The 15,773-nt window shown below is 33.0% G+C and overlaps 1 protein-coding gene across 1 annotated transcript; it reads right to left on the bottom strand.

Moving 5' to 3' along the window:
* Window positions 1-1,268: 1,268 nt before the first annotated feature.
* On the bottom strand, window positions 1,269-13,568 carry LOC126892239 (uncharacterized). The gene is made up of 2 exons (XM_050661734.1): window positions 13,433-13,568; window positions 1,269-1,962 (listed from the first exon to the last, which is right to left on the bottom strand). Exon 2 carries the CDS (start codon window positions 1,905-1,907, stop codon window positions 1,431-1,433), a length of 477 nt encoding a protein of 158 aa, XP_050517691.1. The 5' UTR covers window positions 1,908-1,962; window positions 13,433-13,568; the 3' UTR covers window positions 1,269-1,430.
* Window positions 13,569-15,773: the final 2,205 nt, after the last annotated feature.

The raw sequence follows: 15,773 nt of genomic DNA, 5'->3' as shown, positions 1-15,773 counted from the left end.
ACGCCTGACGATTTATTTATTGCTATAAAACCGCATGAGTTTTAGAGCAATAAATAAATCGTCAGATTGTACGAACAAATTCAACATCCCCTATTTCTGAAACGAAGCATATGCGAACATATGATTATAAAACTAACGGTCATTATTTTTCATGCAGAATTACCCCTTAAAGTTTGTCGCACTTATTTAGAAACTCCCTGTATTGATGAAGAACGTTGCTAGTTGTTAAAATACCTAACTTTTTTATTATCCAACATAAGCGAATGAATCAAAAAGCAAAATGTTAAGAAAGCCTAAGGCTACTGTTGAGTTTTAATTTCAATATTTTATATATGCTAGAATATTCCACAGGGTGTTCCGAACTTTGAGGAAAAAACACACTATCGTTGTTACACCCGGTATAAAATAACACTTGCCTGTTTAAAAATAATATTATTACAGCGATATTGTTGAAGAATAAGGCTATAACATATTAAAAAAATCACTTAAATCGGCCAACAGGTTTAGGAAATACGAGACTTCAAAAATGACCAAATTTTTAGGTGGCCGATTTCTATGCACGTAAGTTTATGTTAATTCATAAATTGTAATAATTATTAAGGTCTAAATTTTTATATTATTTCGAATTTCTGCATTTTATAAAGAGTATACAAATGATAGTTTTTACATAAAATAGAGTTGTTGTTATCATTTTTATTATTAATAAGGAATAAAACAAACGACTTAACTCAACAATATATCAGACCAATAATGGCATACGGGGCAGAAACATGACCTGACACAGAGAGGACAAAAAGACTGCTGGAAACAGAGGAGATGAAAACCTTTTGAAAAATTGATGGCAAGACACTATGGGACGGAGCTAGAAGTACAGATATACTATGGAGATGCAAGGTGGACAATGTTAATAACTGGGTAAGAAACAAGAGTACAATGAAATGATCACATAAGGCGAATGACAACAAATAGAATAGTAAGGATGACAAGAGACAGTTCCCTAATAGGAAGATGATTAGTGGGAAGATCATGAAAACAATAGAACTTACTGGAGGCACATTGAAAAAAACAGAGTCATGTCTATACAAAAGAAGAAGAAGAAGAAATACATTAAATAGAATAAGATAAGAAATTAAAATATAAATCAACAAAATAGTTTTTAGCAAAAAAATTATACAGAGTATTTACCCTAAAATTAAATTGAATAAAGAATAATATAGTCCCTGCATTATACATACCATTGCACATCATTATCTATGTCAGAGATCTAAGTTGGCATTGTTGCCCAATTATAAAAAATTCTTGAATTCATCTTAAATCAAATATATCACATAATTATTGCGAAGTGCATTATACAACAAAACAAATTAATATTTGCAACGATGAACCGATGACATGTAGCGGTATCTATATTGTACGGACTGTATTAAATATTAATTATTTTCCATATCACACTGTTGAGCTATGTCTCTTCTTTTTTGATCTGCTCCACCAACCATTACATCATTAATTTCTACATCGTCACCTTCATTATTTACTATATTATTCTCAACATTATATTCATCCGGAACATTGCCTTCTAATATAATAAAATTGTGCAAAACACAAGCTGCAAGCACGATACGGTTCGCCATTTGACTTGTGTCTGTATCAAGAAATTTCAATCTTCTGAATTTACATTTTAGTAGTCCGAATGCTCTTTCGATAACAGAACGAATGGAACTTAATTTGTTATTAAAATTTACTTGAACTGGTAGTAAATGTCCATTGTTCTGATATGGTTTCATCAAGTTCATCAGAAGGGGGTATGCTAAATCTCCAATGAGATGCATATTCGGTGGCAAAATTGGATCCGCTCGAGTTAAACAATCATAAATTTCACTCATCCGAAACACACGAGCATCATGCATCCATCTAGGTCTACTATGTTTACATCTGTAAACACACCCCTCTCATCACAAACACCTAAAAACAGATTTTTGTTATAAATAAGATATATGGATGCCTCAGAAGTCAAACGGTGTAAGTCAATTCTCCCTAAAAATGACTTATTGAAGTTTAACCCATATTATTATATATAATAATATTATTATTTCCTTGTTTGTATTTATGAATATCGAGGGCTAACTTACGCAAACTCGTATCTAAAAAGTAGCATGTTTTCAGGAAACAATAAAAATTATTGACTGATTGATTTATTAGACTGGTATACAATTGTAGACATTATTATAGGTTGTAATTTAACAGTAGTCTTTTTTTTGTACTTACTCTATTGTTTAAATGCTGTGAATATTATGAGATACGAGAAATGAACATTCATATTTTGTTACTGGATATCAGATACGAGTATGTGAAGCTTCTGTAAACTTTCAGAAATAATACGAAAAACAATACAAACCAACTACATTAATTAAATAAACTTTTACATATTATTGTAATATTATAAAAAAATATTAAATCAATTTACATACAGTGTGGGCCAAAGAAAAGAGTCCACCTCGATATTTGGAAGTATTTATTAGATTTTAAGAAAATGACGAAACATGTTGATTTTTGATCTAAGGGGGACACATTTTTACGGTACATACATCTGTCATTTGTCAACCCCCTCCCTTCCACTTCCCCCACCCCTTATTTTTAAATAGGGAATAGGGGTCGTGTGCTAGCTCATTTGAAAGGTTATTCAATTTTCTATTCAGTGATATAAACATTAACATAATTATTTATACAGGGTGTATATTACAATAAAAAATTATTTTAATTAAATTAATTGACACAAAAAGAAGAATGTATGTAATTTATTTAATTCAAAATACATTCTACTGCTGTCACAAGACAGAAAAAAATGTTTTTTGATAAATATACACTGCTTTTCTCTTAATTTCAATGTTCAAGCTTCCACCCATCTGCCTCTTGGTAGGTTGAATATTATTGAATTAAAGCAGCAAAGAATGTTTATTTATCAAATAAACGTTTTTTTCTGTTTTCTGTCAGCAGTAGAATGTATTATGAGTTAAATAAATTACATACATTTTTCTTTTGGTATCAATTAATTTAATGCAAAATAAATTTTTGGACACCCTATATAAATGTTTATGTCAATGTTGATATTACTGAATAGAGAATTGAATAACCTTTCAAATGAGCTAGCACACGACCCCTATTCCCTATTTAAAAATAAGGCGTGGTGGAAATGGAAGGGGAAATTGACCTGTTTTTTATTTTCTTAAAATCTAATAAATACTGCCAAATATCGAGGTGGACTGTTTTCTTTGGCCCACTCTGTATTGTTGTCATTTTACAAAAAAAAAAGAACAATTTTTAAAATAATCATAGCCAAAAATCTTTAGTATCTGTGCAATATTATTAATTATTATCGTACACTAAATTTTCAAAAAAATACTGGTAATCTTTTGGCATCAGAACTTTTAGAGTTTGTAAGTCGTTATATTTTCGTAATGGAATTGGCAAAGGACTCATATATAAAGGATTGATAGTAATACTATGTTCAACTGAACCTGGTTTTATTCTGCGAGGTAAGTGTCTCCAAGCATGGTTAAAATCTGTTACAAACTGAATAGTACCTGCGTTAGAATATTTAAGTCCTCTTAGATCCGTAACACAAAGATCCCCAGGTTTATTACCAGGACGAATAGAGCTGACATAGTTAAGTGAAGAATAATTTTTGAAAAATGTGTGATCAACATAACGAACTTTGTATGGTTTATGAAGCCTTGCTTCCTTAATTATGCGGACAAAATCTGCGGGCACATACAGTTCCCTATTTTTTTTCCTTTTTTCAATGATTGCGTGCACAGAATCGCACTCAATCTGCGTGTGCCCTTTAATCAAATACTTTTGGTAAATAGTTATGTTAAGTTTTAGTGCACAATTATATAGAGCATTGGCTAATGTGGAGTTGCGGTTTTGTGCACAGCAGCCATCACTATAGAAAACGAAAGGTCTTTCTAACAATTCTGAAGTCACTTCATTTTCCAAAAAGTCACATAAAAAAGATGCGAAAATATTTGCATCAAGCCCTCCTTGCGACTCATCCCATGTGTAACATATAACCTCAGCTGTAGCAAGGTTATAAATTGTAAACTGGTGGCAGTTCAACTTTTGTTTGAAATACGTAGCACCAGCCTTAATGAATGGAAGAGTCTGTACGGCTTCGACATCCACAGTGTATGCATTAATATTGCCAGATATTGCTGACTGTTTGTCACGGTTTTTTTCATCTCTGGCTCTGTTTTTTTGATTAATGTGATCCTCATATTCTGTTTGTGGTAAATTATTGTTTTTATATGAAAAACATAAATCGCATTGGTCTTTTCTGGGACTGAACAGACCAATATTCATTGCATGCATAGTATCAAGAACATGTTTAAGTTTATTGTCATTTACTTTACTTTTGTTATTAACTTTTTCAGTTTTATATATTCCAAACGCATTGCTGTGTTTTAACCACCCCAAGACTGTCCATTCACCAAGGCCGAGCGTAGATAAAAACATTTTCTTACATACGGGAACCATTTGATTATCTATTTTGAGTGTATATTTAAGACTGCTGTTTCTTCTGCTGGTCCCCGTCGTTGTTTTTTGTTTGGTGTCCAACACCGTAACTAAAGCACAAACATACCCTTTTCTCTGATCCCAAGACATATCGGACCAGAATGTTTTAAATAAAGCGCTTCTGTCAGCTTCAGTAATTTCACTACATTTTTTTTGTTACTCTTCATACATACCGTTGACTGACATGGCGATCCTAGTACTTTTGTTGGTCGCTTTTTGTAACCAATAACACCCTTATTTTTTACACGTTGTTTACTAAATATGATGATACTTTTTCTCTTGCCGCTATAGCCTTGTTTCTAGTCCACTCTTTTGGATTACCTTGTTTTCTTCGTGAACGTTTAGTGGTAGATATACCTGAAGTTTCATCTAGATGTTTAACTGGAATTCCAGGAGGATTATGGGCTTCGAAGTCACTATCAGTTTAAGATGTATCTGGTGATGAACTACTTTTTGATCCAATGGAATCACGCTCTGGTTGTTCAAGAAACAAGCCTGATTTTTCGTCAAGAATGTAATTATCTGGATAACATATTATAACATCTACGTTGTCGGTAGAGTCGTTATTATCTAAAAACTCTCCAGTCTGATCATCCAGGTATAAATTTGCGGGTTTTTGTATTACATGATTTGACAAAACTTTAATTTTTTTCGCTGATGGCGCACATTTCCAGTCTGTGTTTTTTACTTCTGCATCTTTAGCATTTGCCAGACTTGAATTGCTAAATTTACGAGTCTGTGACTTCTATTCATAACTAAAACCAATAATTAATAATTAACGAACATTATAGTCCATGTGGTGACACCGCTCCCGTCTGGAAAAATTTCTGATTCGGTTTCTTTGTGGATTCCTATTCAAAAATGTCCCCTTTAAACAAATCTGAAGGGAGCCGGGCGCAATTTTTGGGCAGAAATTGTTTAAACAATTTTTTTTAAACAAATACAAAAGATTACGTTTTTTTGCTCCGGAACATATATTTTTGAGTTTTGTGGGTCATTCTGAACAAGAAAGGTATCTTGTAAATTTTCTCAGAAATTGATAGTTTTCGAGTTATAGGTGATTTAAAATTTGAAAAATGCGAAAATACACATTTTCGAGGCTTAAAAACTCATTCAAATTAGAATTTTTGAGGTTGCCAGATACTTAAATTGAAGACTAAATATTCAGCTTCAAGATTATGAAGAGTGATCGCGTTTAACTTAAATTTATACCGTCGTTTTTTAATTGTTAAACATGCTTGTTTATCCGATTTTTTGCCGGTGCGACGCGCTTCGTTTCAAAAATCTCCTATTTTTCTCCGAAAAATATTTTTTCTGGATTCTTTGGGACATTCTAAATAAAATAAGTTTCTTGACATTTTTCTCAAAAGTTAATAGTTTTAAAGTTATAAGCGATTTAAAATCCGAAAATGCGTTTTTTTTGTCATTTTTCGGATTTTAAATCGCTTATAACTTAAAAACTATTAACTTTTGAGAAAAATGGCAAGAAACTTATTTTTTTGTAGAATATCACAAAGAATCTAGAAAAAAATATTTTTCAGAGGAAAATAGGAGATATTTGAAATGGAGCCTGCCGCACCGGCAAAAAATCGGATAAACACGCATATTTAACAATTAAAAACAACGGTATAAATTAAAGTTAGACGCGATCACTCTTCAGAATCTTGGAGCTGAATGTTCAGTCTTCAATCTAAGTATCTGGCAACGTCAAAAATACCAATTTAAATATGAGTTTTTAAGCCTCGAAAATGCGTATTTTCGCATTTTTCAGATTTTAAATCGCCTATAACTCCAAAACTATCAATTTCTGAGAAAAATTACAAGATACCTTTCTTGTTTAGATTGACCCAAAAAATCTAAAAATATCTGTTCCAGAGCCAAAAAAATATGAGCTTTTGTATTTGTTTAAAAAAATTGTTTAAACAATTTCTGCCCAAAAATTCCGAACGGCAACCTTCAGATTTGTTTAAAGGGGACATTTTTGAATAGGAATCCACAAAGAAACCAAATCAGAAATTTTTTTCAGACGGGAGCGGTCTCACCACATGGACTATTATAACCCTGTAAATACGTATACTTAATACAACAACACGAAATCATAATTAGTACATTAATGTAACTTTATAAAATAAAATTTGTAATTTTTAATACTAATAATTGAATTTTTTATATTCTGTAGTCACTCTCTAAAACCAAATAAATTGGACATTACAAATAATAGGAATTCATTGAAATAAATAAATCCCACCCCACTTAAATCTTTTAGGTACTAGACCTTCGAAACCGTGTACATACATCGGATTCAGACATAACCCAACATTACGTAGAAAATGAGAATATTGTTATTAAACATAAAAAGTACATACCTGTAATTGTAAAAAAAAACTTCCAATATGATAATACACTGCTAACACTTTCTTAAAACACAATGAAATGTTCGGATTTCCAACGTTTGCCGCGTTAGCACTGGTAATAACGTACAACTTAAATTCGAATTCGACTGATGCGAGGTTGCGAGTTCTCTTCTGGCGTGGCGATGCTCTGCCATCTCGGCATCTGGTGCTGGTGGCCTGTGATACGAGAGTGCGTAAGTTAAATTAAGGCTGACTCTGAGATACGAGGATTTTAATAAGAGATTTACAACAAAACTAAACGAAATATTGACTTACGAGAATAGAGAACGTATGCAGTGTTGTCATAAGATTAAGTTTTTGACAAAATCCGAAAATGGAAAATTTTGAGATACGAGTTTGCGTAGTTATCCCTCGATATGTTACCCATATTATGATAAATAATGACGGTTTATTTATTTTTAATAATTACTTATGGTAGGCGAGCCCAAGCGGGGATTTTGCAGTAACTCGAGCGCGTCAGATTATCATATGGGGAGAAACCTGGTAACCTGTGTAGATGTACATCTACCATATTTTGGCTCTAAACACAGGAGAGTTCGTTAAGGGGGGAGCGAAAAAAAATCTATCCTTAGAAAAACTCGAAATCGTCAGATTAAGATAAGGTAAGTTAAGTACATGCAACACCTTATGCCATACACCACTATGTAGTAAAAAGGTTTTTTGAAAATATATTACATAAGTACATGCAAAACAGTGTATATTTAAAAAATCTGACGATTTGGGCGGGGCGTAAGGAAATGGGCGAGTCACAAAGTTTCACAAGAAAAAAGCGAATATTTCGCAAAATGAACGATGATAGATCTAAAAACTAAAAAATATGTGCGCAATATTTGTTAAAAATCTATCGAATGATACCAAACACGACTCCCCACAGAGAGGGGTGGGGGGTAAATTTAAAATTTTAAATACGAATCCAGCCACATTTCGTGAAATAAACATCAGATCGAAAAACTGAAAAATGCACTTATCCAATATGCTTAAAAAATCTATCGAATGGCACCAAACACGACCCCTATGGAGGTGGGGTGGGGGTTACTTTAAAATTTTAAATAGGAGCCCCCATTTTTTATTGCAGATTCGGATTACTTACGTAAAAATAAGCAACTTTTATTTGAAACATTTTTTCAAATTATGGATAAATGGCGCTATAATCGGAAAAAACGATTGTTGGAAATGGAAAATTAAATTAAAAATGGAAAGTCCCCACTAAAATGGAAAACTTTACTTAAGTTTTTTTGGTTTTAGAACCTACTCTTCACAGCCCAATAGGTCTCCAAAGCGCTCGGGTGACTGCACATTTAGCATACTTTTCTCCCCTACTAAGAACTACAGAAACATCTTAGTATCTCATTTTAAACACTTATTGACTTACACCGATTGGCTTTTGAGGCATCGATATGATGAATATACCACTAGCTAGATTTTTCACAGTTAATTACTGCGAATGTGTAGAGAAACATACTGCGGTCGGTCAAGCGAAACGTAGAACAGGGGTTACTGAGAGGGTATCAAAGTTGCTTTCCTACGAAGGTAATTATTTCCATTTACTAAGGCTGAAAATCGGTACACACATTCTAAATCAAATATAAATAAAAGTTATTATAGTCGGTCGGCCCCAATATTCGATTGAGGAAATGAAACATTTTGGCTCGCAATTTTTTCGTCCAGCGTAGATTTACTTGAAATTTTCCTACAGAAGGTAGGGAATAGTTCAAGGATAATTTTCTATATCATGCCGCTATCATACGATAAAACTTTGGGGGTGGTTGCCACCCCATCTAGGGGGTGGGAATTTTTTTATTACATTTTAACAATGTACTTCGATGGAAAAAGTGATTCTAAGAAAAAAATGTTTTTTATATTTTCTTCGTAAAACTAATATTTTTCGAGTTATTCGCGCTTGAAAATAACAGTTTTTCGACGAAAAATCGACCTTTTTAGAGGGTTTTTTGGGAATACCTCGAAAAATATGCATTTGATTAAAAAAACTGTAGTTATCGAAATTGTATCTTTTAGTAATACAAACCAAATTATTTTCCTATAATATCTTTAAGACCAATACAAACCGAGATACGGCATGTTAAACGTTAGCTTTTTTCGTCAAATGCACAATTTGAAATATTCAAAGCCAAATAATGGGAAAAATTTGCATTTTTCGAGGAAAACTTAAATAATCTTTTTTCAAGTATATAATTAGACCTCTCCAAAAAAAAATAATAAAACGTTTCTAGCATCAAAACTAAGCGAATTACAAAAAATGTCGGTACCTGCTTTTCTCTACGAAAAAATCAGCGAAAACAACCCCCTAACTACCTTCCTAATTCAAAATTGGTCTTATCCTTTCTGTAGTTCCTTTTATATTTATATTATCAATACACTCAAGGAGATTGACCTATTTAAAATGCCTAATTTTAGAAAAAATTGGAGTTTAAAGAAAAATTGATTTTTTGCAATGTGGTATTTTTCCAAATATCTCCGAAAATAAATACTGAAGATATGAAAAAAATTATAAACAACTAAATTGTAGCTTTTTTAATGACTAAAATTACAGTGAATACAGTAAATAGTTAGCCAGATATAGCTGTTTAAAACCTCTAATTACCAGCAAACACCCCCTTATTCGAGCCCTGTAAACCCGCCCCAATTAAAACTAAGGCATCTTACGGAATTTAATTTACACAGTCTTATAGCTCTTTAAAAATCCTACAAAATCATTTTTGAGGAGTCTCATTACTGAGAGGGTATCAAAGCTGCTTTCCTACGAAGGTAATTAAATCCATTTACTAGGCTGAAAATCAGTACAAGCGAAAAAAGCTAACCTTTAACATGCTGTATCTCGGTTTGTATTGGTCTTAAAGATATTATTGGAAAATAATTTGGTTTGTGTTACTAAAAGTTACAATTTTGATATCCACAGTTTTTTTATTAAATGCATATTTTTCGAGATATTCTCAAAAAAACCCTCTAAAAAGTCGATTTTTTCGTCGAAAAACTGTTATTTTCAAGCGCGAATAACTCGAAAAATATTAGTTTTACGAAGAAAATGTAAAAAACATTTTTTTCTTAGAATCACTTTTTCGATCGAATAACATGGTTAAAATGTAATAAAAAATTCTCACCCCCGAGATGGGGTGGCAACCACCCTCAAGGTTTTAGCGTATGTTAGCGGCATGATATAGAAAATGATCCTTGGACTATTTCCTACCTTCTGTGAAAATTTCAAGTAAATCCATGCTGGACGAAAGAATTGCGAGCCAAAATGCTTCATTTCCTCAATCGACTATTGGGGCCGACCGACCGGCTCTGTCCCGTCATACAGCTGACCGACTATAATAACTTTATTTTTATTTTATTTAGAATGTGTGTACTGATTTTCAGCCTTAGTAAACGGAAATAATTACCTTCGTAGAAAAGCAACTTTGATACCCTCTCAGTAACCCCTGTTCTACGTTTCGCCTGACCGACCGCAGTATGTTTCTCTATACACTTACAGTAATCAACTGTGAAAAATCTAGCTTTATTAAATTGAAATAGATTTTTCAGCGCTGCCTCTCCGTCTCTAAGGCAGTACTTAAATTCTATTAAAAAGAGAAAAGGTAGTTTTTGTTTTTAATTGATTCAGAGTTGGACCGCCATCTTAATCAAATACAAACAAAAACTGCCTTTTCTCTTTTTCATCTTTACTCAGATTTTTTAGTACTTGAACATGTCTTTTGGTGCTTTTAATAGACAAAAAGAAAGTAGATATGTGACTGTGGCCTTTCTGCTTTCTTCTATATTCGTCGTTTCCATGCTTATAAATTGTAAAAGCCGGAGATACGGGATGCAACCAGAAAGCAGTTTCTTAACGAAAAGTCTTATGATTTAATATATTGTTTATCATTTTTATTTCAGTTATTTTAATTGTTTAACCCTTTAACGGGCAGAACTATTGTTTTTGTAAAACTATACTTTTGAATAGTAAAAGTAGTTCATTATGCATCCTTAATAAGACAAAAAATGTTGAAAATTTTTTTTCTGTGCCAGAAGGGCTGGAAAGGGTGGTAGATATAGCTACCAGTGTGCATTTTGACAAACAACTAATACTTAGTGGTCAATGGTATATATAACGACCAGTAAAAACAATTACAAAAATTTATAAAAAAATACTTTATTTTGAAAATGTAAAAAAAACTAAATACAGTAATATTTTAAATTTATTATCTAAGAACTTTCTATCTACTATAGTAGGGTGCAAAACAGTCTTTTCATATCGCAACGTTACAAACTTGACAAATCAAATTGCTGCGCGTTTGTTTCTTTTTAGATGAAGCACAAAGGGCACAACGCCTATAAGTTCCTTTGGTGGGTAAGTGTGAACCAGCATTCAAAGTTCAGTTTGATGGTGCACAAAAGTGCTAATCAAATTATCAGCTAGTTCACTGCGGAACTGTAATGCAGTCATAGGCTTAGCACTTGAGTTTTTTTTTCAGAGTATCCTTATATGTATAAAATATAGCTGTTTACTATTGCTGCGTTTAAAAGGTAGAGAATTTGTTGCTTGAGGTAATGTTAACAGTTGTTCATCCTCGTCGTCTTCATCAGAAAAAATGTTTTTAGGAAATAACTTGTTGTGCTTGAAACCAAATCCGTCATCTGGATCAAAGTAAGGATCTTGATCCGAATTATCAAAATCTTCGTTTTTGCTAGAATTATTTGTCTTTCTTGTAAGAGTAGGTACATTGGCGCACCCTTTTTAAGTGCTGTACTGAAGTACTGGAACATGTCGGCTGGCTGTCGATACTAGTAGTCGAAGATTGTGAAGGAGTTCTGGAAATTGAGCTTGTCTCGGGGAAATTGTCATCCGCATCCTCATCGCCATCAAATTCGGAAAGACAATACTCTTCATCACTTAGATGGTCTACTATATTCTGGAGTTCAGCTTCTGTAAGCGGTCGGCTTCTAGACATCTAAAAAACCATAGGAGTAATGTACTGGAAAAATCTAACCAAACCTAAATAATGTACCTACTGGAAAAATTGTAATGACAAATAATAGGTCTAATAAATAATTTAAAGTCTTATAGAACCTTGTCTAGCAAATAAATACTAAACTTTGCTTTAATGTATCCGTAAAAATTTTAGTATTGGGCGTAAACTACGATCTCGAGATTTTTTGGTTTAGTATGTGAAAAAATAACCTCTTATTTGGTACAATCCTCAAAATGATTAAACATATTTTCCTATCGATAATGTCAAACAACAAGATTTTTACAGAAATTTGTTGCCACAATATTGTTTAATAACTGGCATAAGTTTCAAAACGAAAAAATAAAAATTGTTTGTATGCCGGGATAAATAAAAACAATGAATTTTGGGATTACAATTCTCATAAAACATATTTATTATTGCAATAACTCTGTCAGTGCTTTTAAAGAATTATCTGCCAGTTAAAAATAATGAAAAAAGTACACTTGACACTTACCTTCAATTTTTGTCCAAGTAGTTTATTCCAAATGACACTTGTGCAAAAAACAAAAATAAAATTGAACGATTTTTTACATAGACTTTTGCAGAAAGGGGCACTGGTAGCTTATTATACCAGTTTTGTGAAAAGCACGTGGTTGCCAAGCCACATAAAGGTTTTAGGTATTCACACCTACCAGCAAGCATTCAGTGTATCGACTTCGCCTATAAAAATTGTTTTCACCGCAACTCTGATGACAAATTAAGCCGTAATAGCTTATGGTATATATAGCTACCAGAGAGCGTTAAAGGGTTAATTGTAGTAAACTTTGTATCTGGGACTTTTCATCTTCCTCGTTCTATTGAAAAAGTTGGATATTGGTAAAGTCAGTAGACAGGAATGTGGGATGTGGAATTTTGTGTTTTAACTTAAAAATAATAATATTACTGACATTAAATCAGTTGTACAGTAGAACCCCGATTATCCGTGCTCCTCGGGACCGGACGTGGCACGAATAATCCGAACATTTATTTCTTATATATAATACATATGTAAGTATATACATACGTATTATGTACCTATATACTATAAAAAGATAACAGAAAAAATAAATCTTTCTTCGTTCTACTGTAGTTACAACTTTCCAAACATACTTTCTAGCAGAAATGAAGTGTAAATATATGTGATGACATACCTTGTAGTTACGTATTTTTTATGGGAAATAAGCCACAATTTTACTAAAAAATGAATTTATTAACGTTTCGAAGCCCAAATCGGGTTTCGTTGTCAAAATACAAAATTCTATTGTATTTATTTTGTATTTTGAAATACTATTGTATTTATTTTGTATTTTGAACAATAGTATTTTGTATTTTGACAACGAAACCCGATTTGGGCTTCGAAACGTTAATAAATTCATTTTTTAGTAAAATTGTGGCTTATTTCCCATAAAAAATACGTAATTATAAAAATGCCACAAGGAAATAGCTTCAGAACAATACCTTGTAGTTCTATGGAATGAAACCCTTTTCGATTATAGAAATCGATAGGATTCCTTATCGGCTGTCTTATGGCTATATGGCAGCCATCGATAGCACCAACTACACCAGTGATTCCTCGGGAACGCGCTTCAAACACCTACAAGTAATATTTTTAAGAACAGTGCCCAAGATAAACTACAGTAAATAAAAATATTTGTTATTGAGTTATTAAAAAATTGTTCTTACATTTTCAGTTTGTAAAAGACTTTGCATATTTGGCCATCTGATAAATTGTGGAGTCAGGCGTCCTAATTCCATAATTATTTGTCTAAAAATTTTGTAACCGGAGCTCTTCGGCAAACCAAACCTATCTCCAGCAGCCAAAAAACTCTCTGGTTTGCTGAGCAACCAAATTGTGAACATTAATTTCTTTTCCAATGGAATTATACGATCTTCCAATTGGTGAATATGCCCAACGCAATTCAAGAGTATCTGCAAATAGATAAGACATTAACTTATGAATCCTAATAATATATTATAGACATGACATTATTAATTTATTACACAATTTTACCTGGAAAGTAGCTCTGGACATACGGAAATGCTCTCTAAATTGGATATCCGAATAGCGTGGGATTGTGTGTTCGAAATAATTTTCATTCCGAACAAGTCGTCCTCGCATTTGTGGAACATTTTCAGCCGCATCCGGTACATTTGCAACTGCATTCACAACTTGAGGTATATTTTCGTCACCCCCAAACAAAAAATCTGCTAGAATATTATCATCCATATCTATTTCCATATCCATATCTATTTTAATTGAATGCTTATTCCAAGAACGGAATAACGATGCAAGAACCAAGAATTTTTATATTTATAATTATAGGTTAGAATTGGAATAAAAACAAAAAAACTTAAAAACGTTGTTGAAAATAGGCGCCAAAAACACAAAGCGTCTATTCCTTGATCGAGGTGTCAAACGTCAGTCGTTCACTAGTAAAAAAACTAGTCAGCGATTCAGCGCAAATTAATCGGATTGCACTCGGATTAATTCTGGTGAACGCGACCATTGACACCTGTTATTTCAGCGGACTTTTCAGGATTTCTAAAGAATTTACGAGTCGTGTTCCCATCATTTTTATTTCCTGTTTGTTGTTTAGGCATATCTACTAACAAGCCTAATTCACTCCTGAACTTTTCTTGCACTTGCTTCTTTTTCTCAGCAACTTTTTGTTTATTATCAGCTCCCCGAGCCTGCCATATTTTTATGTCAAGTCTATAGGAAATGTGCAATATGCATTCAAAAAATCTTATCCAAGAATGTAGTGGTGACAGGCCCAGGGAAAGAAGACTGCTATCTACCAGCTTTTGTGAGATGAGACTTTCATTATTCATGTCCCTAGGCTTTGCACCGCATAAATAGCAAGTTTGTGTGGACGCACACGATGCAATAGCATTACAAATTTTTCCATCAATCATGCATAATATCAATGCTGGCTTTACCAAGACTTCCATGCCATTAACAATCATTTTAGTGGGTGAGAGTAAAGTTACTTGTTCCTTAATTTTATTAACCTCCGTCATTATAACACTAACGGTTTCCGTGGCAAACACGAACTTTATGGGACGACAATATCGAGTCGAAGCTGGCGATGGGTTTTGCCATACAATGTTTTTAATATTCTGTTAATTAATTGAGTTCATTTGAATAGGCACCATCGATATAACTTTCATCACTACAATGTTCTTCGGTAAATCTTTGTTTGTATTTATTTTGTTCCGCTCCATCACAACCCCAATTCACAATTATATCTAGACATTTTAAGCCAGTTATAGTTTTTAGTACATCTTGTTGCACTTTACATAATCGTGTAATCGTGTGATCCATTAGACTTTGCAACTCAATCTCGGCGAGCGTTTCTGTGACATTAATGCCACTAGGGTAGCACAATTGTTTTGCCTCTTTGACTCTATAGTAAGGTGGATACATTTTCTTGTTAATTCCTTTAACTTGCTCTCGTATAGTCTGATATTGATGTATCGAGAGATTCGCATCAACCATTAATGCAATAGCTTGATCTGCCGAAAGTCCTACTGGTTTTGAGCTCTCTAAACACTTCCGCGCTTTCTTCATTACAGTACCCCTTCTAGGCGAAAACTGACAAAGTTCTTTAACAATAGCTGCTGAATCCTTTTTTCCTTCCTTGCGAAGCAAAACTTCGGTTGCTGTCGACATTTCTCCCAGACTCGATATTTCAAGATGTTGAATTCGCCGTCTTTTTGTTTTGGTGCTCGAACTTTCAAAGTCTTTTGGAGGTCTTCCAAATCTGACCGGGCTCGTTTCAAGTGACACACCTTCGAG

Source organism: Diabrotica virgifera, chromosome 9 (genome assembly GCF_917563875.1).
Source record: "Diabrotica virgifera virgifera chromosome 9, PGI_DIABVI_V3a".
Classification (NCBI taxonomy): domain Eukaryota; kingdom Metazoa; phylum Arthropoda; class Insecta; order Coleoptera; family Chrysomelidae; genus Diabrotica; species Diabrotica virgifera.
This window is presented reverse-complemented; position numbering and strand designations above follow the sequence as displayed.

Excerpts from the sequence above, each read along its gene's own strand:
- LOC126892239 (XM_050661734.1), bottom strand. The coding sequence starts at position 1,907 with ATGCATGATGCTCGTGTGTTTCGGATGAGTGAAATTTATGATTGTTTA.